This window comes from Oncorhynchus keta, unplaced genomic scaffold, assembly GCF_023373465.1.
Source record: "Oncorhynchus keta strain PuntledgeMale-10-30-2019 unplaced genomic scaffold, Oket_V2 Un_contig_8101_pilon_pilon, whole genome shotgun sequence".
Taxonomy (NCBI): domain Eukaryota; kingdom Metazoa; phylum Chordata; class Actinopteri; order Salmoniformes; family Salmonidae; genus Oncorhynchus; species Oncorhynchus keta.
The window spans coordinates 49791-73645 of NW_026289860.1; the positions used below are offsets into that span (position 1 = coordinate 49791).

General features: G+C 44.1%; 5 protein-coding genes and 1 pseudogene across 7 annotated transcripts; 4 read left to right on the forward strand and 2 right to left on the reverse strand.

Annotated features, from left to right (window-relative positions):
* Positions 1-445: 445 nt before the first annotated feature.
* On the forward strand, positions 446-4675 carry LOC127926714 (TERF1-interacting nuclear factor 2-like). Its single transcript, XM_052512216.1, has 6 exons — positions 446-1023; positions 2878-3074; positions 3857-3955; positions 4071-4166; positions 4295-4405; positions 4544-4675. Exons 1-6 carry the CDS (start codon positions 990-992, stop codon positions 4673-4675), a joined length of 669 nt encoding a protein of 222 aa, XP_052368176.1. The 5' UTR covers positions 446-989.
* A 98-nt stretch (positions 4676-4773) lies between these two features.
* Positions 4774-6712, forward strand: LOC127926717 (zinc finger protein 436-like). 2 transcript variants are annotated; one of them, XM_052512219.1, is made up of 3 exons: positions 4774-5866; positions 6279-6331; positions 6449-6712. In XM_052512219.1, the coding sequence occupies exons 1-3, from the start codon at positions 4779-4781 to the stop codon at positions 6646-6648; spliced, it is 1341 nt and encodes a 446-aa protein (XP_052368179.1). In that variant the 5' UTR covers positions 4774-4778; the 3' UTR covers positions 6649-6712. The 2 variants fall into 2 exon arrangements, with proteins under 2 accessions (XP_052368179.1, XP_052368180.1); XM_052512220.1 differs by having other exon boundaries at positions 6479-6711.
* Positions 6713-6833: 121 nt separating this feature from the next.
* LOC118373998 (gastrula zinc finger protein XlCGF49.1-like) lies at positions 6834-7701 on the forward strand. The gene is made up of 2 exons (XM_052512217.1): positions 6834-6895; positions 6978-7701. Exons 1-2 carry the CDS (start codon positions 6834-6836, stop codon positions 7699-7701), a joined length of 786 nt encoding a protein of 261 aa, XP_052368177.1.
* A 1304-nt stretch (positions 7702-9005) lies between these two features.
* Positions 9006-15165, reverse strand: LOC127926715 (DNA-(apurinic or apyrimidinic site) endonuclease-like; annotated as a pseudogene). Its single transcript, XR_008124931.1, has 4 exons — positions 15125-15165; positions 14153-14319; positions 13491-13683; positions 9006-10597 (listed from the first exon to the last, which is right to left on the reverse strand). The product of XR_008124931.1 is annotated as a DNA-(apurinic or apyrimidinic site) endonuclease-like (transcript).
* Positions 15166-16583: 1418 nt separating this feature from the next.
* On the forward strand, positions 16584-19126 carry LOC127926709 (tRNA N6-adenosine threonylcarbamoyltransferase-like). Its single transcript, XM_052512211.1, has 8 exons — positions 16584-16685; positions 16962-17011; positions 17106-17184; positions 17352-17417; positions 17597-17687; positions 17848-17923; positions 18113-18211; positions 18524-19126. The coding sequence occupies exons 1-8, from the start codon at positions 16584-16586 to the stop codon at positions 18561-18563; spliced, it is 603 nt and encodes a 200-aa protein (XP_052368171.1). The 3' UTR covers positions 18564-19126.
* A 686-nt stretch (positions 19127-19812) lies between these two features.
* Positions 19813-23730, reverse strand: LOC127926710 (FMR1-interacting protein NUFIP2-like). Its single transcript, XM_052512212.1, has 5 exons — positions 23572-23730; positions 22264-22853; positions 22051-22204; positions 21889-21921; positions 19813-20532 (listed from the first exon to the last, which is right to left on the reverse strand). The coding sequence occupies exons 1-5, from the start codon at positions 23585-23587 to the stop codon at positions 20483-20485; spliced, it is 843 nt and encodes a 280-aa protein (XP_052368172.1). The 5' UTR covers positions 23588-23730; the 3' UTR covers positions 19813-20482.
* Positions 23731-23855: the final 125 nt, after the last annotated feature.

Below are 23855 nucleotides of genomic sequence, written 5' to 3' on the forward strand. Positions count from 1 at the left end.
CATGGAGAACCACTCGGGGTCAGAGGCAGTCCAGAGCTCAGACTTTGGAGAAAATTCCAACCAAGCGTGAAGTAAGGGCAGCAGCACAATTGGAAAAAATGGCAGACACAATTAAAGTAAATTTACCTTCACAGCTATTATATTCTACAATGTCTCTGTCAAGGAAGGTCTTTCAACACCATTAGATCTCTAAAATAAGTTATCGTGTCAGTCTGGCTCATGGCCATTGAAATATAGCTGTCAATTATTATTTTGTCTGATCAAAGGGAGTTGCAACTCAATCATGTCCTTGACTTATTTTATTGTAAAACTAAATCAGTGCTATGATCATCCAATTAGTCAATCAGTAGCTGGTATATTAGAAGAGCTAGTAAATTAAAATGTTTGTCAATAACTTTTATAATAATAATTATTATTATTATATTATTATATATTAATAACTTTTGAAGAATGTCAAAGATTAGTAAAATGTTCTGTTACGGTAATGAACCAGCCTTAGGTGGATGCCAACTTGTCTCCTTGTCTTTTACAGTTCCCAGCACAATACATGTGTTTTGTTCTACTTTGTAGCCCTCTGTCTCTCTGACACACATACCAGTAATTCAAATGAAATCAATTGGGCGGGGGAACAGGTTAGGCCCATGTAGAGAAAACAATAGGCTTTGGGTAGCTTTGTGTAGAAGATCTGTTGGATACCGGTTAAATCATTCCTAGGTGAACTATCCGATGCATTTCCGATGACCGGTCCTTTGTGACGCGCAGTAATTCCAGGATCACTTCCGGATTGCTTGTCGTTCGTGGCTACAAGCATGTTATTAACTGGTTTACAATTAGTAAAACATTCGTAGACAAAGCAAACGTAGTGTTCACAACATTATTTGCTACAATCTGTAGCGTTCAGGAAGGAACCGATGCATTAAATCCCGTGTCTAACGGGATCCTCCATCTAACGTTTGTAACAACAGTCAGCATTTGGCCCACGCGACAAAATGGACTCGGAATTTTCGGCAGCGGACAATGCAGGTAGGCTGTATCTAATAAATGACCATGCAAATATGCCAGCCGCAGCATATACTATTTGCTACTTGAGTTATTTTGGGGTATGTTCGGCAAGACACCATGTTCACAGCCTGTTTGCAGTCAAAAATGACGTCCACAGGACACGAGCAGTACTCGCGTATTTCTACAACAATCATGAACATTTGCTCCACTGAATATGCCCCAGTACACATAATTAAGATGCATAAGCTACATTCAATTACACAAGACTTGTGAAACGTTATTTAACCATTTCAGATAATACACTAGCTATGTTGCAGATTGATTTTAAAGTTGTTTACAATGTTCTTTTGAAATACTATTTTTCCAAGCCAATGAAGGTACAACACATGACAAAGTTTGTGGACAGCTGCTCCTCGAACATCTCATCAAACATACTCGTCGACAATTTAAAAGTCATGGGCATTAATATGGGGTTGGTCCTCCCTTTGCTGCTATAACAACAGCCTCCACTAGATATCCTGTTTAGGCTTTCCACTAGATGTTGGAAAATTGCTGCAGGGACTGGCTTCCATTCGGCCACAAGGGCATTAGTGAGGTTGGGCACTGATGTTGGGCGATTAGGCGCGTTCCAATTCGTCCCAGAGGTGTTCGTTGAGGTCAGGGCTCAGTGCAGGCCAGTCAAGTTCTTTACAGACCGATCTCGACAAACCATTTCTCTATGGATCTCGCTATGTGCACGGGGGCATTGTCATGCTGAAACAGGAAAGGTCCTTCCCCAAACTTTTGCCCACAAAGTTGAAAGGACAGAATGGTCTAGAATGTCACATTGTATGCTGTAGTGTTAAGATGTCCCTTCACTGGAACTAAGGGCTCTAGCATGGAAAAACAACCCCTGATCATTATTCCTCCACCAAACTTTATAGTTGGCACTATGCATTCGGACAGGTAGTGTTCTCCTGGACTCCACCAAACTTTATAGTTGGCACTATGCATTCAGACAGGTAGTGTTCTCCTGGACTCCACCAAACTTTATAGTTGGCACTATGCATTCAGACAGGTAGTGTTCTCCTGGACTCCACCAAACTTTATAGTTGGCACTATGCATTCAGACAGGTAGTGTTCTCCTGGACTCCACCAAACTTTATAGTTGGCACTATGCATTCAGACAGGTAGTGTTCTCCTGGACTCCGCCAAACACAGATTCGTTGTTGGACTACCATATGGTGAAGCGTGATTCATCATCCCAGAGAATGCTCCAGAGTCCAATGGCGGCAAGCGTTACACCACTCCAGCTGAAGCTTGGCATTGCGCATGGTGATCTTAGGCTTGTGTGTGGCTGCTCGGCCATAGAAACCCATTTCACGAAGCTCCCGACAAACAGCTCTTGTGCTGACATTGCTTCCAGAGGCAGTTTAGAACTCTAGTGAGTGTTGCAACCGAGGACCGACAAATGGTATGAGCTATGCGCTTCAGCACTCAACGGTCTCGTTCTGTGAGCTTGTGTGGCCTACCACTTTGCGGCTGAGCTGTTGTTGCTCCTAGAGTTTCCACTTCACAATAACAACACTTACAGTTGACTGGGGCAGCTCTAGCAGGGCAGAAATTTGACGAACTGACTTGTTGGAATGTTGCCATCCTATGACGGTGCCACGTTGAAAGTCACTGAGCTCTTCAGTAAGGCTATTCTACTGAAAATGTTTGTCTATGAAGATTGCATGGCTGTGTGCTAGATTTTATACATCAGTCAGCAACTGGTTTAGCTGAAATACCCAAATCCACTAATTTGAAGGGGTGTCCACATACTTTTATATATACAGTGTATGCGTTTGACGTTCTGATTGCACCCTTATTATTCATTTTCCCATGCTGTTTTAGGTCTCCCTCTCCTCTCCCTCTGCCTCTTGGTTCCACCCATTCAGCTTATGTCCGCGTCCATATGGCAGGTGGTGCAACAGCGAGATGCCATGAATTATGCAATGCTGGCAGAGTTTGTCTCCCTGGTGACAGAGATGGTCCCTGAGTTGCTGATCTATAGGCACAGGGCCCAACTTATTTTGGGATTGCGAGCAAGGGTGAGTGTTACAACCCTAATGAGTGAGTGTAGAGGCATAGATAGAGCCCTTATGTATTCGGATCCCTTGTAGAATCCGAGAGTGGAAGATGTAGTTTCGTGTAGGCACACGCATTTCAAAACAGTCCTTGTAGAACCCGAGAGTGGAAGATGTAGTTTCGTGTAGGCACACTCATTTCAGAACAGTCCTTTTACAAGTCAGAATGTTGAATAAACTTCATTTAGACAAACTTTACCTGTTGTCTGCTGATTTTTATCCTTATGTCGGAGGTCATCGGTGACCAAATATCCACAGGGAAGTGTTATTAGCCCGACTTTCAGTTCTCCGTAGACGTTTTCAATACTGATGCATGGGACGTAAACACGTGCACAATATCTAAACACTGGCCAAGCGTGACCAAACGTTGACAACTTTTCATTTGTAGTATATCACATGCGCTTCCAGCTGATTGCGAAGGGGACATGCTTCAGTCGACAACGTTTGGTTACGTTCGGCTATTGTTTGCATATTGTGCATCATGTGCAATGCTTCAGGAGATAGAAAAAATACAAACCGTGGAAATATGATCTTTATTTTCTACTGCCAAAAGGACAACAGCACGGACAACCAGTAAATTGAGTGTAAATGTCATTTTATTCAACATGCTGGCTTGTGGAGACTACTGCATATTTTTAGGGTGACTTTTTCAGACTGAAAAGCCATGGGGTGACCATGGTAACAGTCTGACGTACTATAACTATATAACTAATGAATAACGGTGCATGGGGTATGTGTTATTGCAGCACATTCTGGAGTTGTGTCGCAGTGAGCATCCTGTAGAACCTCAGGTCATCTTAACCCAGCTGTACATGATTCAACCACTTACCCACTTCAGTAATGATGTAAGTTGATCGTTAATGAATACCTTCTTCCTGGAGGAGTAGACTGGAGTGAAATGCACTGCTATAGATACACTGTATGTTGGACAAATGTGTCCTTATTTGATGTATCCTACAGGTAAGTGACACAGAGGTGGAGTCGTCAGAGACTCATTTTCTGGAGCTGGTCCAGACCCTGCTTAAAGACCCTGATGAGAGAGAGCATTTTTTCACAGTGAGACTTCACAGAACACATGTCCTCTTGCATTGGATTTACAGGTCAATGAAGTAAAGTGTTTTGCATTGCATTTACCTGTATATTAAATCATGTGGAGGGGTTTTCTTCCTCATCTGTGTCCTCAGGAGATATTCCCAGTGGAGTATGGACCACAATATGACATCGAGCTGCAAACTCTACTGTGGGAGTTCCTGTCCAGATTGGTTCAACTGCTACCGACCCCTGACCTCGCACAGGTGAGGGAAAGAATACCTTCTATTCACACCTACTGTTTAATAATCATTGTGCTGTACCAGATTAATTAAACTGTGCAAGGAACCATGTGAAGTGGAATATTCAGTAGATACATATCTATTATTTTATCTGTCCCCCAGACAATGGCATGGCTCGGTACTGCCCCCTCAGTCTTGGATGATTGTGCCCATGTTATATCTCATCCAGCAGATCTGAAGAGTCTTCTCCAGCACCATAAACGTCTTGGACATTTGGAGCAACATGGTGGGTGACACGTAGCAAATGTATCCGTGCAGTTTTAAAACTGAACATGGCATTCATCCAAATGGATTGACTAATTGTAGCATCCTCTCTTTGAACAGTACCCCCTGCGCCATGGGCGACTGCATCCTGTCCTCTCTCTCCATCCCGCCACACAGTAGAACCATGATCAGCACTGAGCAGACCACCTGTGACAACCAGTCAGAACCCTTGGAGGAGTTTGTGGATGACTTCGAGGTGGAAATTGTAACTCTGACCGATTATGAAGAGGTTGAATTAGGTTTGGGTCAGGAGGAGGTGGAGGATGGGAACGATGACGAAGCACAGACCATGGAGGACGAAGAAGAGCCTAAAGAAATGCCCGCTGAAGATGTGGAGGAAGAGGAGAAAGTGATGGAGGACCATGAAGAGGGGGACTTGGAGAGCAACTCGCATCTAGAAGAAGCTGAGAATGACTCAGCATCCGCCCATCACCAAACATCCTCTGGGCCCCACATCTGCTCAGTCTGTGAGAAGAGCTTCAAGTTTGCCTCTGCACTAATAGCCCATCAGGTCATCCATACAGGAGAGCGCCCGTATGTGTGCCATCTGTGCGGACGGTGTTTCTCCTTCAGGCAGTCTCTGGACAGGCACAAACAGACACATAAGGATGGGCGCGTTTACGACTGTTTAATCTGTGGGGAGACCTTTCAGTCCTTGTCAGCCCGCACAGAGCACAAGAAGAGCCATATGGAGCAAGGCGCTTACCAGTGCTCACAGTGCCACAGGAAGTTCAACTGGGCGTCGGCCATGGTGAGACACCTGAAGGTTCACACAGAGGGCACTGAGGTCAAAACGCAGGAACTTACAAAAAGCCTGAAGTCTGAGAAAGAGGATATAGGGATTAAAGAGATTGTAGGAGAGGTGGCTATTGAACCCCCTGAAACAGACCCGGTGTTGGAGGATGGAGGGAAATCCTGTCACAATCCACAGGAAGGAGCTGGTCAGTCCACTTCATCTGAGCCTGCAGTGTTGGTGCCTGGACTTCTGGACAAGGTTGTAACACTTGTCAAGGTCCGTACCAGTGGTAGGAAAACGAAACCGACCTTGAAGGTGCAGATGGTGAACCTGCAGAAGCTCAAGGGAAAGGTTGCCACCCCAAAGAGGAGGACAGATGGAAGCTTGATGAACCCCCAGGGTTTCACACCATTGCATTTTAAGAGGTAAAGTAGATCGATGCAGACATTTTAAGGTTAAATAACAAGTTTGGTATTTTAAGTGAAAAATAAGATGTAACTCAACTGTCTTCTCATGGCATTAATGCTCTAGGGCGGGCAATTCCACGGTAACAGAGTGATATTGAGACTCTGATGTTTTTACTTTAAAATGTATGTCAAACAAAAAACAAAGTTTATTAACAGACAGCACAAACTGTCATTCTGTTACCAAACTACTGTTTTTCAAGTAAATGTATCCTTGTAAAATTCTCTGTGGAAATTGTTCAATGTTGTCCTTGTGCATAGTTGTATGGTTTGTTTAACTTTGAAATCATTGGTGTTTGTTTGACAAGTGAAAATGTGAGTCTGTGTCACTCTGTTACCTTGGAATTGCCCTCTACCTGTTTATCTTCAACAGTGAGGAACACTCCTATGGCTCACCAGTGGTCTCAACAAAGGAAGGAGATACAGGTGCATGTATTACCTTATTAGTTTTGCATAAGTGTGTAATTGTTTGGTCTGTTGAGTGGTTACCTACATACATTGCTTAAATAATTGTTTGTATCCTGCCCTTATTGACTCCATCAGGTTTTCACTTCTACTCTGTTGGTCCTTCAGGGTGGTGTCCATTCGTCAACTCAGACGAGGCGTCCGTCCAGCAGCACATTGAGACAAACCACTCGGGGAAGAGCAGGAAGATGCTCTGTCTGCTCCGCACCAAACAGGCCAAGCGGGACACTATGATTGCCCAGACTGTAACAGCAGCTACAAGTTTCAGTCCTTACTGAAATACCATCGGCGCGTCCACACCGGCGAGCGCCCATACGTGTGCCCTCAGTGCGGACGCCGCTTCCTTCAAGCAGTCACTGGAGAGGCACGGACAGACACACAAGGATGGGCGCAAGCATGACTGTCTGATCTGTGGGCAGAACTTCAAGTCCTTGTCAGCGTACACAGAGCACAAGAAGAACACATGGAGAACGGTGTGTATCGGTGTTCGAATGCGACCGTCGGTTCTCCTGGAAGTCTGCGCTGGTCAGACACCTCCGGACTCACACGGAGAACGCCACCGAGGCTGAGCTCTCTACAAATGCCCAAGGTGTGACTTGGGATTCAGCAGTAGTACGTACCTTAACAGGCACCTGCTCACACACCAAGAGGAGAGGTTGCATGTCTGCAGCTGTGGCAAGAACTTTGCCTACAAGGCTGCTCTGACCGCACACCAGCGCACCCACCTGAAAGAGAGGCCACACCAGTGCAAGCAGTGTGGAAAGGGTTTCCTCTACAAGGGAGGGCTGGTAAGTCACATGAAGATCCACTCCCGAAGAAATGCCTTCATGTGCTCATTCTGTGGGAAGAGCTTCAAGAGGGAGAGGAACATGAAGAAACACGAACGCTGCCACACCAGGGAGAACGTGTTCAGCTGCTCGCAGTGCGACAAGACCTTTGTGTACAAGGCCACACTGACCAGGCACGAGCTAACCCACTCGGGGGAGAGACCGTTCCTGTGCTCCGATTGTGGCAAAGGGTTTTTCTCCCATGCGGAGCTTCTAAAGCATGAGCGCTTCCACACGGGCCACAAGCCGTTCCAGTGCTCCCACTGCGGGAAGCAGTTCACCCAGTCCTGCTACCTGACCATTCACCTGCGCTACCACACAGGGGTACGGCCTTACTCCTGCACCCATTGTGACAAGAGCTTTCTCAGCGCCAACCGTCTAAAGAGACACCTGAGAACCCACACAGGAGAGAAACCCTACCTGTGTTCAGAGTGTGGCAAAGGATTCAAACAGTCATATCACCTGAAGATGCACCAGCAGACTCATGCCACCAAGATTTACTGAGGCATGATTGTGTCTCTGTCCAGATTTCAGTCAAATGATTTGGTAGAATGTAATAGTGAGTTAGCTGTCGACAGTAGACATCAGGAGTGTTAAAATATAAATACTGAATAATAATATAAATTCAATATGCAACAAATTCAAATATTTTTGTGAGTTACAGTTCATATAAGGAAATCATTCAATTGAAATAAATTCATTAGGCACTAATCTATGGATTTCACATGACTGGTCAGGGGTGCAGCCATGGGTGGGTCTGGGAGGGCTTAGGACCACCCACTGGCGAGCCATGACCAGCCAATCAGAATGAGTTTATCCTCTCAAAAGGGCTTTATTACAGACAGAAATACTCCTCCATTTCATTAGCTGTCTGGGTAGCTGGTCTCAAATGATCCCGCAGGTGAAGAAGCTGGATGTGGAGGTCCTGGGCTGGCGTGGTCTGCGGTTGTGAGACCACTAACAGCTCTGCTCTGGTGGGCATTCCTGCAGTCAGCATACCAATTGCACGTTCCCTCAACTTGACGCCTCATCTGTGGCATTGTGTTGTGACAAAACTGCACATTTTAAAGTGGCCTTTTATGGTCCCATCAGATCCTTGGGCTCCCGAGTGGCACAGCGGTCTAAGGCATTGCATCTCAGTGCTAGAGGCGTCACTACAGACCCTGATTCGATCCCAGGCTGTATCACAACCGGCCGTGATCGGGAGTCCCATAAGGTGGCGGACAATTGGGCCAGCGTCTTCTGGGTTAGGGAATTTGGCTATCATTGTAAAATAAGAATTTGGTCTTAACTGACTTGCCTGGTAAAATAATGATCATGCTGTTTAATCAGCTTGATATGTCCCACCTGTCAGGTGGATGGATTATTTTGGCAAGGTAGAAATGCTCCCCTAACATGGACGTCAACATTTTTGTGCATTAAAATTGAGAGAAATAAGCTTTTGTGAGTATGAAACATACCTGGGATTTTTTATTTCAGCACATGATTACACATTTATATTTTTGTTCAGTATATTACTGGTAATTCCTAATCTAATGATTCATGAAATGCATTTGAATTCTTTCTGGCTTTCCTCAGCTGAAATACTGTCATTGTTGCTCATCAAGGCACAGACAGCTCTTCTATGAGCTGAATCACTCATGTGACAATTTTGGCCTGGATTTAATCTGTAGAGCCCTGGCTGCAATTAATCCCGACAAAATGTTGTTTTTGGTTGATTATCACAATGTAGAAGTACTAAAAGAATTGTGCCTCGTGTCCGTCTGCTAAAATGCATTTTATGTGTATAGTACATTGTATTTTCAGAGTTGTAGCTCAAATGAGTTTAATGAAGAGATTTCAATGAACAATACAAAAATTGTTACTGTCTTTTGTAATGAAAACCTCATCTTAAAACCTAATAAAATGGAAACTCAAGCATACTTAAAACTAAACTTTAATAGATGCATGGGTACATTTACCATCTATAAACTCAAGCTATGGTTTGGGATTTTTTTTTTTTTTACAAAACAGGCATGTCTTAGAAACTTTGCTCCGGACATTGGCAGTAAAGGGGTGAGATACCACTGACATTGGCAGTAAAGGGGTGAGATACCACTGACATTGGCAATAAGGGGTGAGATACCACTGACATTGGCAGTACGGGGTGAGATACCACTGACATTGGCAAGGGGTGAGATACCACTGACATTGGCAGATACCATAAGGGGTGAGATACCACTGACATTGGTCTCATATCAGCTCTGCAGAGGTTGAACCATTTGACAATCTTAATACTGGCCATCAATCCGGGTCTGAATGTTTGCATGCTAATAAATCTGTACCGTGATTAATTTATCAATATTCACTCAATGGTAATGACTTCATTACCATTATATATAATATTAATTAACAAAATAGGACTCACATTCCCTTCAAAGGAGCAATGTTTCAATGACAGACTAGCAGTTATTTAGCACCAACATCAGTTTCACATGTTTAAAGAACACAGTGCCTCAGAGGACTTGCAGGGATTATGCAGTTTGTTACCAGATGTCACTTAGGAGTGCACTGTGTGGGTGGGAAAGTAAAGCAGTGTTGAATAGTCACTTCAAATGGGTGACAGGACAATTGTGACTACGGTAGTTTATACAATTTAAGATTTGAGGTTCAAGTAAACTCATTTGAGAATCCCAGTTTCAGTAGAAACGTGTTTCCAGGTTCTGATGTTTCACTCATGTTGAGTGCACACCGGCATACAGATTAGTTTCAGTAGTTGGGAATGCCATGACTTCATCTGAGGTCCGCCACCTAGGTCACATTTAACATGAGAAAACAATGCATGGCCACACTGCCAAAACTATTGAACTGGGAAACAATTGATCCAGCACTTTGGCCAGACTGATCTACACAACCATGTGTAGAGTGATGGGGCAGTGGTCACTGCCCATAGCTTGGTTGCGGATCTTGCTATCACAAAGACCTGGCAGTAGAGCAGAGGACAGCACAAAGTAGTCCAGACGCCAGCCTACGTTCTTAGAGCGAGAGTTCATCATGTAGGTCCAGAAGGTGTACGCGTTGGCCTGCTCGGGGTACAGCTCGCGGAAGCTGTCGGTGAAGCCTGCAGCCAGCAGCTGATTGAAGCCCTCACGCTCCTCTGCTGTGAAGCCTGCGTTTTTTTTATTGCCTTTGGAGTTCTTCAGGTCGATCTCCTCATGGGCCACGTTCAGATCGCCACACAGCACCAGGGGCTTCCGCTTGTCCAGGTCGCTCAGGTAGGCCTTGAACTCCACGTCCCAAGTCTTGCGATAGTCCAGGCGCACCAGGCCTCGGCCAGAGTTGGGCACGAGGGCGGTGACCAGGAAGAAGGTGGGGAACTCAGCAGTGATAACACGGCCCTCCTTATCATGCTCCTCTTTACCTGCAGACAGATTGGGGATAGGCAGGTTAACTAGACACCTGGAGAGAACAGTCAATAGGTAAAGATAAGACACTCACAGCCAACTAGAGTATTTTTTTATTTTTTATTTTCACCTTTATTTAACCAGGTAGGCTGGGTTGGAGAACAAGTTCCTCATTTGCAACTGCGACCTCGGCCAAGATAAAGCATAGCAGTGTGAACAGACAACACAGAGTTACACATGGAGTAAACAATTAGCAAGTCAATAACACAGTAGAAAAAATGGGCAGTCTATATACAATGTGCAAAGGCATGAGGAGGTAGCGAATAATACAATTTGCAGATTACACTCGGGAGTGATAAATGATCAGATGGGTATGTACAGGTAGAGATATTGTGTGCAAAAGAGCAGAAAAGTAAATAAATAAAAACAGTATAAAAACAGTATGGGAATGAGGTAGGTGAAAAGGGTGAGCTATTTACCTATAGACTATGTACAGCTGCAGCGATCGGTTAGCTGCTCGGATAGCTGATGTTTGAAGTTGGAGAGGGAGATAAAGTCTCCAACTTCAGTTATATTTGCAATTGCCTCCAGTCACAGGCAGCAGAGTACTGAACGAAAGGCGGCCAAATGAGGTGTTGGCTTTAGGGATGATCAGTGAGATACACCTGCTGAGCGCGTGCTACGGATGGGTGTTGCCATCGTGACCAGTGAACTGAGATAAGGCGGAGCTTTACCTAGCATGGACTTGTAGATGACCTGAGCCAGTGGGTCTGGCGACTCATCATGTAGTGAGGGCCAAATGACTAGAGCATACAAGTCGCAGTGGTGGGTGGTATAAGGTGCTTTAGTGACAAAACGGATGGCACTGTGGTAGACTGCATCCAGTTTGCTGAGTAGAGTGTTGGGAAGCCATTTTGTAGATGACATCGCCGGTCGAGGATCGGTAGGATAGTCAGTTTTACTGGGTAAGCTTGGCAGCGTGAGTGAAGGAGGCTTTGCTATGCGGAATAGAAAGCCGGGACTCTGGATTTGATTTTTTGATTGGAGATGTTTGATGAGTCTGAAGGAGAGTTTGCAGTCTAGCCAGACACCTAGGTACTTATAGATGTCCACATATTCAAGGTTGGAACCATCCAGGTGGTGATGCTAGTGGGCATGCGGGTGCAGGCAGCGATCGGTTGAAAAGCATGCATTTGGTTTTACCAAGGTTTAAGAGCAGTTGAGGCCACGGAAGGAGTGCTGTATGGCATTGAAGCTCGTGGGAGGTTGATAGCACAGTGTCCATGACGGGCCGAAAGTATATAGAATGGTGTCGTCTGCGTAGAGGTGGATCAGGGAATCGCCCGCAGCAAGAGCAACATCATTGATATATACAGAGAAAAGAGTCGGCCCGAGAATTGAACCCTGTGGCACCCCATAGAGACTGCCAGAGGACCGACAGCATGCTCCTCTGATTTGACACACTGAACTCTGTCTGCAAAAGTAATTGGTGAACCAGGCAAGGCAGTCATCCGAAAACCGAGGCTGTTGAGTCTGCCGATAAGAATTTGGTGATTGACAGAGTCGAAAGCCTTGGCGAGGTCATGAAGACGGCTGCACAGTACTGTCTTTTATCGATGGCGGTTATGATATCATTTAGTACCTTGAGTGTGGCTGAGGTGCACCCGTGACCGGCTCGGAAACCAGATTGCACAGCGGAGAAGGTACGGTGGGATTCGAGATGGTCAGTGACCTGTTTGTTGACTTGGCTTTCGAAGACCTTAGATAGGCAGGGCAGGATGGATATAGGTCTATAGCAGTTTGGGTCCAGGTGTCTCCCTTGAAGAGGGGGGATGACTGGTGGGCAGCTTTCCAATCCTTGGGGATCTCAGACGATATGAAAGAGAGGTTGAACAGGCTGGTAATAGGCTGCGACAATGGCGGCAGATAGTTTCAGAAATAGCGGGTCCAGATTGTCAAGCCCAGCTGATTTGTACGGGTCCAGGTTTTGCAGCTCTTTCAGAACATCTGCTATCTGGATCTGGGTAAAGGAGAACCTGGAGAGGCTTAAGAGGAACTACGGGGGGGCGGAGCTGTTGGCCGAGGTTGGAGTAGCCAGGCGGAAGGCATGGCCAGCCGTTGAGAAGTGCTTATTGAAGTTTTCGATAATCATGGATTTATCGGTGGAGACCGTGTTTCCTAGCCTCAGTGCAGTGGGCAGCTGGGAGGAGGTGCTCTTGTTCTCCATAGACTTCACAGTGTCCCAGAACTTTTGGAGTTGGAGCTACAGGATGCAAACTTCTGCCTGAAGAAGCTGGCCTTAGCTTTCCTGACTGACTGCGTGTATTGGTTCCTGACTTCCCTGAACAGTTGCATATCACGGGGCTATTCGATGCTATTGCAGTCCGCCACAGGATGTTTTTGTGCTGGTCGAGGGCAGTCAGGGTCTGGAGTGAACCAAGGGCTGTATCTGTTCTTGGTTCTGCATTTTTTGAACGGAGCATGCTTATCTAAAATGGTGAGGAAGTTACTTTTAAAGAATGACCAGGCATCCTCAACTGACGGGATGAGGTCAATGTCCTTCCAGGATACACGGGCCAGGTCGATTAGAAAGGCCTGCTCACAGAAGTGTTTTAGGGAGCGTTTGACAGTGATGAGGGGTGGTCGTTTGACTGCGGCTCCGTGGCGGATACAGGCGATGAGGCAGTGATCGCTGAGATCCTGGTTGAAGACAGCGGAGGTATATTTGGAGGGCCAGTTGGTCAGGATGACGTCTATGAGGGTGCCCTTGTTTACAGAGTTAGGGTTGTACCTGGTGGGTTCCTTGATGATTTGAGTGAGATTGAGGGCATCTAGCTTAGATTGTAGGACTGCCGGGGTGTTAAGCATGTCCCAGTTTAGGTCACCTAACAGGATCAGCCATTCACTCACCTATGCCATAGGTAACTTTGAGGGGCTCAGTCTTGCACAGCATAGCTACCCCGCTATAGCCCTCCTTCTCATCGGAGCCAGCCCAGTACTTGTGGGGGAACTCGGGCATGGAGGTGATTTCATCAGGAAGGGACTTCTCAGCGCACTTCGCCTCCTGCAGGCACAGCACATCTGGGGCCTCGTCACGCACCCACTGGGCAAGAGAGAGGAAAATAACCAATCAGTTCCTTCACATTGCACTGCCATTTATCAGTGTTTAAAAGGTGCAGCCACTGTGCAGATGAATGGACCAGACAATAGTATTTAACAGAAGTTCACAGACACTCAACGTTTAAATCTCATGCATTGCATAACTGTGTGGACTTATTTCACATGTGTAGTTAACCCTATGCACTATATCTCAACTAACCGTGCCTCTGCACATCGACTCTGTACCAGTACCCCTATAGTCTCTATTGTTGTTTTACTGCTCTTTAACTACTTGTTATTTTTATTATTCTTATACTTTTTTAAAACTGCATTGTTGGTAAGGGGCTTGTAGGTAAGCATTTAACTGTAAGGTACCTGTGATATTCGGCGCACGTGACAAAATACAATTTGATTTGATTTTATAGCTCAATGCCAAGTCGTAATGCAGCTTTGGACTGTGGTTCTAAACTCACATCAAGGCCCTTCTTCTTGACCCAAGCTCTAAGCCCATCCACATTCCAGGAGGTGATCTTCATGTTAGCAGCACTAACCATCTTTGCTGTTCATCTTATCAGGAGGGTCACTGTACAGAATGGGGGCCTCTGGTTCCTTGACCTTCTTCCTTTCTTGGCAGCGGGAGCTGTAAGACAAGAGAAAACAGGGAGGGGTATTGGAGACTGGTGTAACAGTATTTTTTTGTATTCTGTTCTGCTTCAGACATAATGTAAGTGTAAGATACATATCGCAAAAACAGGACACATCAATTGTCTCACCTGTGCCGTTGTCATGGTCACCATCTCCAGCCTCCCTGCTCATTTTTTCTTCGCTCTTTTCGACATACTTTCACACGTTCTTATTCCACACGCCCCGAAGACACACAACACGCACACATCGAGTACACGTCGCCGCTGGGAAAAAGAAAAACAGATGATCAAGTCATTACTTCATTTATAGCAGCCACTTTAGCAAATACAATAGCGACGCTTAGCTCATCAGCTACCGCCACAATAGCTACTAGTTTGTACGCCAGGATATGTGATAAAGATGTTTACATTACAGTATCACATATCCATTTAACAATTCTGTAACTACTGCAAAAACAGGCGAATCTTTGATAATAAGCGAGTTAGCTTAGGACATATACATAACTTTATGTGCGGCCTATGGCTCAATCCATGTCGAATGAAGATCGAGTCTGAATAAATGGGCAAAATGTGAACGAGCAATCTGGCAGAAAATGAATGCAACTACTGCTGCTACTACTACTTTTTAAAACTAAGAATTAACTAGAGAGAACCCAAAGTATTCTTACTTTGCGTTTTCACAACAAAGGATTCAACCGTGTCACAGTCACTCCTCCAAAACAAAGCAGTGGGTTTGAGGAACATGGTCACGCACGCGCATGCCGTGTAGGCTGCCCAACATTATGCCTGATGTGATTTTACCCTGAATCCGTGAACGCACCAGGTATCAGCTTTTTATGCATGTTATGTATTTGTTTACGTCAAACATTAAATGTCTACAATTAGCTTCCAATTGTTTTGGTTAATACAATACATTGAAAGATACAATTATGTAAGGAAAATCAGCAAACGACCCCTTGTTATGGGTCCTCACTGCCTAGAGTACTGTCAAAACACGAAATACTCAGCAACTGGAAGGTTCGTATTCAACTTTTTTGCTTTCTCATCTGAAATAATGTTTTTCATTTAAAACACGTGAAATTGGCTCTTAATGTGCCTTCGTTTTTGGCATTTGAACTGAATAATTGATTGTATATCATGATCGCCACCTGGTGTACAACCCGAGTGTTAGCTAACTAATCATGCTTCTAATAGTTTTAACCAAACATGACACTGTTTTTGGTATCTATATTCTAGTGCTTATGTTCTACTTTTCGTATTGCTTTTGAAGAATAAATAAAGAACACTTGTACTTTTTTAGTCGTTGACATTGCACTGTTTATTCTTGTATGAACTGATGTATGCAACTGTTTCTGGTATTTGTAGCAATGCCATCGCACTCTGAACATATTTTTTTCAGATGCACACAAGACCAATAGCTATGACATTCTTTCAATGTTCAAGTTTTTATTTTATTAAAATAAAAATTCATTATAATTCTCCATCTCCTCAAACTCTCTAGCTGACATGACTGTAGTGATTGGATTTGAGGGTAGTGCCAACAAGATTGGTGTAGGCATTGTGAGGGATGGGGAAGTACTCTCAAACCCCAGACGCACCTACATTACACCCCTGGTCCGCAAGTTGGTTGAATTCAAAGTAGACTCAAATGACAACTGAAGGCTTGCGTTTGTCCTAATGCTCATGTGTGTAGTTGCAGTAACAGACTTAACTCTCCATCCCAGGGTTCCTGCCTAGTGAGACAGCCAGACATCACCGCAGTGTCATCCTAACAGTTCTGAAGGAGGCGCTGGAGGAGGCAGGGCTGAAGCCTGCTGACGTTGACTGCGTGGCATACACAAAGGGTCAGGAACTCCTATGTCACTGATTCCTATAAAGCTGAAGTGGCCTTTCCTGACCTGTAGTACCATTCAGTTTTCACCAACATGATATTATTTACCCCAGGACCAGGGATGGGTGCCCCTTGGTGACAGTGGCTCTGGTGGCGCGCACAGTGGCCCAGCTGTGGGGAAGCCTCTCCTGGGTGTCAACCACTGTATTGGCCACATTGAGATGGGCCGCCTCATCACTCAAGCCAATAACCCCACTGTGCTCTATGTCAGTGGAGGTAAACACAGGTCAGTCACCCATACATATATACTAAGACAGACTTGGGATGTCCCGCACAACTTGAGAGTTCTTAGGTTTCCCTTAGTTAGCACTCATACCTGTCTCAACTGAGGTTTCTGGGTTTAGTTGTGCTCTAATGTAATGTTTCCTCATGAAGGTGATTGCATACTCTGAGCGGCGCTACAGGATATTTGGTGAGACCATCGACATTGCAGTGGGCAACTGCCTGGACAGGTTTGCCAGGGTGATAAAGGTGAGTTCTGCATGGCTCTTCAGGGGACTAAACTGAAACAAACCTGATTAAGTAATGCTCCTATAAAGGCTACATGCTGAAACATGTAGTCCACTTCCATCTTCTTACAAGAGTTGCTGAATATCATTTTCAATTTGCTCCTCTTTTCATGCATCTTGTTTTTAAAGCGAGATAGCAACATCCTTTTTTCTCCTCTTTAAGATTTATTGTGGACTCGGACTATACCTTGAATAAATTGTTTTACCATTCTCATGAATCAAAATGGTTTGTACTCAGATTTCCAATGATCCCAGCCCTGGGTACAACATTGAGCAGATGGCCAAGAAGTGAGTACATGTGTTTTCTTTGGAATTGCAGTCGGCCAGTAGATGTTTTCATATGTGTATATTTCCACCATTGATTTCCTGTTTGTTTTGTCAGAGGTACACAGTATGTGGAGCTTCCATACACGGTGAAGGGGATGGACGTGTCATTCTCTGGGATTCTATCCTATATCGAGGTAAGATGCAGAGCCTTTAAGTGGGAATTAAGTTCTGCATTGAGTTGCATTGCATTGGGTTGCATAGCATTGTCCGGGAGAGACAGGGTTTTTGTGATAGTTAGATGGACAATGGTTATAATAAGGAGGCATGTTTGATGTGTTCATATTTGTCCCTTTTCTTTCAGGAAGCAGCTGGGAAGATGTTGAAATGTAATCAGTGTACAGCAGAAGACCTGTGCTTCTCCCTACAGGTCAGAACAAAAGCAATAAACTGCCCCAGTGCGTTGTTGTCAGCCTGTTTCCTGCATCGGCACGGCAACACCCTTCCCTTTCAGAATGATGGCAGCTACATGGTGGCATCACTCACAGTCTGAGAGGTGTCAGAGCACACCACTGTGTAATGATCCTTCACTACTTGTGTGTCCTGTAGGAGACCCTGTTTTCCATGCTGGTGGAGATCACAGAGAGGGCCATGGCTCACTGCAGCTCCCAGGAAGTGCTCATCGTTGGAGGCGTTGGCTGTAAGTCAATTGTACTTCATTGTGGGGGTTGTGGGCTTTCCAATGTAATTCATTAAAACACATAAGATGTAATATCATGTAAATCTGTCTGATCTCATTATGGACAGGCACAACTCAAACACAACCCTTCAGGAATGCTGATGACGGTTTTGCTCTGTAGGTAATCTGCGTCTGCAGGAGATGATGGGAGTCATGTGCAAGGAGAGGGGTGCAAAGCTCTTTGCTACAGATGAGAGGTAAGGTTCTACATACTATGTTTTCAATACAAGGGATCTGACAAGTGTATCTAAGACACTCAATGCTTACCTTTATTATTTATGAACTAATACAAGTAAAATGGCTTATGTTGATGCTAATTTCACAATGTACTTTAACTTTGTACATCCTGTTATTAAAATGTGATATTCTGTTTCGTTGTGTCACAGCTTTTGTATCGATAATGGAGCAATGATTGCACAGGCTGGCTGGGAGATGTTCCGATCCGGTCAGACAACTGAGCTGTCAGACTCATGGATCACTCAAAGGTAATTCCACTATACCTGCAACTCAAATGATTCCCTTTCATTGTATTCTATTGTACAGTACAGTGATTCCCTTTGATCATATTCTATTATACAGTACAATGATTTATCATATTTATATTGTACAGTACAATGATTCCCTTTCATTCTATTGTACAGTGATTACTTTTACATAAACATTTTAGCTAAAATGTTACAGGAAGTTCTTCGTCTATTTTACAAAAGTGTATTGAGATGTTAACTGGATATTTTTTGACAACAGGTCGACCATATTGTGCTGTCATCCAGTGACAAGAGAAACATTGTTGTTGGCAGGTACAGAACAGATGAAGTGGAGGTGACCTGGAGAGATTGACAGCTCACTACCCAACAGGCTGCAACTTGCACCCACCTTCCCTTTACCTGGATTGTATGTGTTGTGTCATGATGGGAAAGAATGTAGAAATATTCTATGCCTCACTTCTATCGTTCTGAACTCCTCAACACAACAGTTTTTAGCCACACTCATTAGTATTTTAGGCCTAGATTAAATCCGGACTGCAGAAAATCTGCGCTATAGTGCGATTGAAATGTAAAGGCAATGTTACCGCATTTGGAGAAAACACCTTTATCTTTTGATCTTTTTTGGCTTTCTCTAGCGCTGGATTCAATCTGTATCGCAGAAGATCCGCATTAAAATAAGTCATTTCTGATTGAGCCAAGATATGCAGCGTTTACCGTGAATGAAGTCTCCGAACGCGGGAACTATGCCTTTAAATGTCAATATAATGCAGCTCTTCCGCGATACGGATTTAATCCAGCCCCTAGTCCACAATATAGCCGCGTTTATACCTGGTGTTAACGTGTCCTTATCTTGTCAACATTCTGTGCAAATATATTTTTTAACAAGTGTATACGATTAAAATAAGTACCTCCGGAGATCGTCAGTGAGACGTTGTAATGTAGCTAGATTTCTTACAACTAAACAGATCTGGATTATCAAACCATTTAAATCATTCCTTCTAAAATCATTGACAGGTGGCAATATTGGCTTAACATTAAATAAAAATTTGCTTTACCACTGAAAGCTGAAATGTACCTTTTTCGAGGATGGGGATCAGCAAGATTAGAACCTGTGATCTTATGGTCCCTAGCCCAGTGCATTGCACCAGCAGAGGTGAGGGCTCTATGCCTTTTCCACACATATTTTAAGCTGTTCAGGCAGAAAGGTAGGTAAATTTGGAACTCAAGACCGAACAGATTTCCCCCTCCCCTTCCTGTAACTCCGCCCACTGAACATTTATCCAATCAAGTCATCCAAGGATCACAATCACTTATTTTTGTCCTTTTCAGTTCGTATTGCAGTAGTTCAGCGCCATAGAAATTGAAAGGCAATGTTCTTGCATTAGCAGTAAACACTGCATGTCGGCTGGAAATAACCTTTACATTTCAATCGTGCTGAACTTCAGTGGCAAGGATAGTCAAGCCCTCAGTTTACTTTTAAAAAAAAGGTAAAAACATTTAAAACCTGTCCGTATTAAAGCAAATAATGCTGTGGGTTTTATCATATGTAAAAATGATAAAACAATGAAGTATGAGCATTACCAGTAAGACCATGGGGCATGTCAAGTTCATTCAATTTTATTATGCAATACTGTTCACTTATCCTCCAGTGTATTTTTTTATATATTTCAAATCATAAAACTGAGCTAGTGTGATCATGAGTAATCATATGGATTCATGAGTAACATTCACCCAATCAGGGTACAAAATAAAACAGCATTAGGATCAGACAGGGGAAGGGTGCCTTCTTATTGTGCTGTCTGCACCCCTGTAAACTGGAGACATGATTACACATCTGTCCCGTGTAAAATACGGTCAAATGAAGCAGGTATAACACATTTTCAAATTTGTGAAAAAAATAAACACCTGGTAGGGTAGGAGTACCAAGGATTGGTCACAACAGATTAGAAAGTGCTTGACGGATCCCTTACAACAGAGGACAAAACAGAAAATGTCTGATAAAACTGCAGTTCCTCACAATAAAATGACAGCTCTTAAGATTGTTAAAAAAAGACCAACTCAACACGACATTAAAACGAATCATTTTGAGCCGATAGGAACTCCAGGTCCAATTCATTAAGGCAGGCCTTTGAAGGCGTTAGAAAAGTCCCTAGTTGTGGATCTCATCAAGGAGTTAGTCCAAAGTGTCTCAGTGTGGCTTTGTGTAAAGACATCGACCTGAGTGGGGGTGTGTGTGGGGGTGTGTGTTGTGGCAGACAGGTCCATGAGTCACTAGGCTGGCTGGTCCAGGGAGTTCTTATACCAAACTACCTTATTGGGATCTGAAACAAAAAAATAAGACAGCATTTAGTGACAGGCAGCATTGTCAAACCTCTCATACAATCTAGCCCTTGGGGGCTGCAGCAAGGACTTCTGAAACAGGAAACCCACTAGATTAAAAAAACATCAAGTTGTATCCTTCTTTAGAACCATTAGGGTGCATGATGCAAATGTTTTTGCAGACAAGATGCAGCAAGTTTAAATGAGGTCACGAGTAGGATCTCTCCTAGATCCAATACAATTTGCCTACTGGTCATGCTGAATAACCACAAACACTTAGAGCATGCAAATAGCCTAGTGAAAATTGTGTTCAGTAGCGCTTTCAACGCCATCTACTTATTGAGAAGTCAGGTGAGATTTAACCCTGCCATCTATTCATCTAGAAAGGTTAACAAGGGAGCCCTGTAAGGTTGCGTACAATTGCCAAGCCTCTGGCCCAGCTCATGGATTCTTTAAATATGACACTCCGCTGGTGGGATTCCTTAAAATCATATCAAGCCTCACCTGAAGGTCTTGACAGAGAAACATCCAAATTCATCTAGTGATGCCAAGACAACTTCCTTAAAAAAAATAAACATTAAGAAAATGGAGATGGCAATTGATTTAAAAATATGACACCCCGCCCCGAAGAGCAACGGGGAATCAGTTGATAATGATAACATAAGTACGTTGGAATTGAGAGACAACGTGAAATTCAATGACTGTGCCCTAACAAAGAGATAGTTCTTCACTGCACTTATTCTTCTACGCGTTTAAACCAAAGATTTTTATAACTCAACCAAGAGACCACAGCCTGTTGTTTCAAATTGGAACAAATGAGTCAATAGTCCAAGTGGATCCTTCACATTTATATATCAGTCTCATCGTTCCATCTGTATTTAAACCATCTTGTATTATTGGGTGTTATTACATATTATGGTGGGATAATAAAATATATCAACGTTTAACAAATCAAACCATTAAAGAGACCATTTAATTTTTTAAGTAACGTTTGTCCATTTTTTCCCCCCAACCTCGAAAGTAATGTCAAGATGAAACCATGTCCCACGACAGTGGTTGTGTGTATCCAGCTATACGCCACAACTTCAAATGAATGGAAAAGATGAGCACCATTTCATTTCCTGGTTTTATTGGGTGACCGTACTTTCTATTCATTTGGGGTGGAGGCATACAGCTAAACTGAATTTACACCACTGATGTTGTGGGATGTGATTTTCTCTTGACATTAGACTACTTTAGAGGTCTGAAAACATCTTAAAATCCTTTAAAAGTATGAGCCCTGCTTCAGAGATTCTAATGCCCAGCGTGGAGAATCCGGTCCAAATTCTAATAATGGACCTTCCTGATGAACATCTCACCTTCTTTCTGTTTGTTGCAGGTGACATTCCATTCTAAAAATTGAACAAGGTATAGTTAGGATTCATAATATGATGCATACAACTTTATGACAGATGCCACAGAAAAATAACATTTACAATACATTAATGTATTATTGAGGTCTTAACCACGTCCGCCCTTACCTATTGTGTGATAGTGCAGAGCCTCTTTTAGATGGTGACAGGTGAGAAGCAGCTTCCCATTGATCTTTGCTTCCTCTTCTCTGTACTGGTCAATGGAGATTGAGGTATTGACAGGAACTGGGATTTCACCACTGGCCTGGACTATGTGATGCCTCTCTTGTGTTGGGTTGGCGGTTTCACCTCAAATGTGAGCTGAGGTGCTGCTATGGGGGCAGGAGAGGGAACTGAACCCTCTGTGGCTTGGAGGACCTCACTGATGAAACTAAGTCCCCACTGGTTCTGCAGCAGGACACCAATGGCTGGGCGGCCCTCCTCCTCCAGCACTCCACCCACCGCCCCTGACTTCACTTTCGAGGCATAGCTGATGGTCGGCTGCAGCTTGGCAGGGCTGTCCTGCACTGGAAAAGCAGGTGGGTGCTTGAGTAGAGACAGGCTGTCCTCCACCCACCTCTCCTTCTGGCTCTGCTTCGGGGGCCTATCTGCTACACGCCCTGCCCCCCTGGGCCCCTCTCTGCGAGGGCCACGGCCTTTGTGCTGGCCTCTACGATCTCTGTCTCTACGGTAAGTGAAGGCATGTACATGGGCGGGTCCGTTCAGGTTGCCCTCGAGGGCCTGGGGTGAAGCTTGGCAGGTCTGCTGGTCAACCCCAGTTGGGCAGCCTCCACCTCCTCCACCACCACAGTTGCCAGACCCAGGTGATAGGCGGCGGTTGCCAATATGAGCCTCTGGGTTGGTGGAGGACACAAGGCCAGTAGGATCACACAGGGTGTCAGACTCGCACACTGTGTTGGCCTCCCATGTACCTAAAGTTAGATAGAAGGCAAAGGAAGATCGTTAGAATCCCCTAATAATTTAATATAAAAAATGGAACAGTTTAAACTGCACATTTATGTTATGGTTTATTGGTGAAATTATGAACTAGCCATCTTAACTTGTTAGGGCTTTAGGTTAACTGGCTAGCTAACGTTAGCTAGCCACATAGCTACGCAGAGCTAGAATGCACGCCACGTCCGGCCTAGCTAGCTACCGATTAAACTGAAGAGAAAAAAAATCCAGTGGCAAATGTTATAATGACACTTAAATTACTTTACAACCATGTTATGCAAGTTGTATGTCATATGAGCAAAAAGCTATGTAACTAACGTTATAACCTTATCGAACTGCCTTGCCAACCAACCACTTGCTAACTAGCTAGCTAGTCTGCTAAGAAACAGAAAAGCAACGTGTATGTAACGTTAACAGTAGCCAACGCCAGCTAACCTGAAACGTAATTTATTTAAAATATTAACTTTTAACTAAGCAGGAGATACTATAATACGGTCATACCGTTAGTCTTCAAGTATGCATTGGAACAATAAACCATTTCCTGGCTAGCTAGCTAACATTACGTTAGAGAAGTTTCATAACACCCCGGCTCCAACACACGGTACCGGGAGTGTTCATTTCAGAACGTTTTACTAGGTTGGCAAAGTAGAAAGTCACAAAGTAATGTGCTAATAGCTACCGGTACCCAAAACTCACCTGTTTTGATATGCATATCTTTTTGTTTAAATGTATTTCTTCTGGAATTAAACCGTTACTGAAAGTTTGTTTACAGCGGTTGTCTTGATTGTGGCCACACGGAAACTGTCGGAGGTGGAAATGACCGTCACCGTTCAACCTTGCCGGATATTGAAGCGCGAATGGAGGGATATTAATCAAATAGTTTTCCCGCCCACAAACCCTTTGCAGAAAGGGAAAAATAACATACTTTGTCTTAGTGATGAATAATATTAATAGATTCCATTTTGTCTGAATCATGTGCC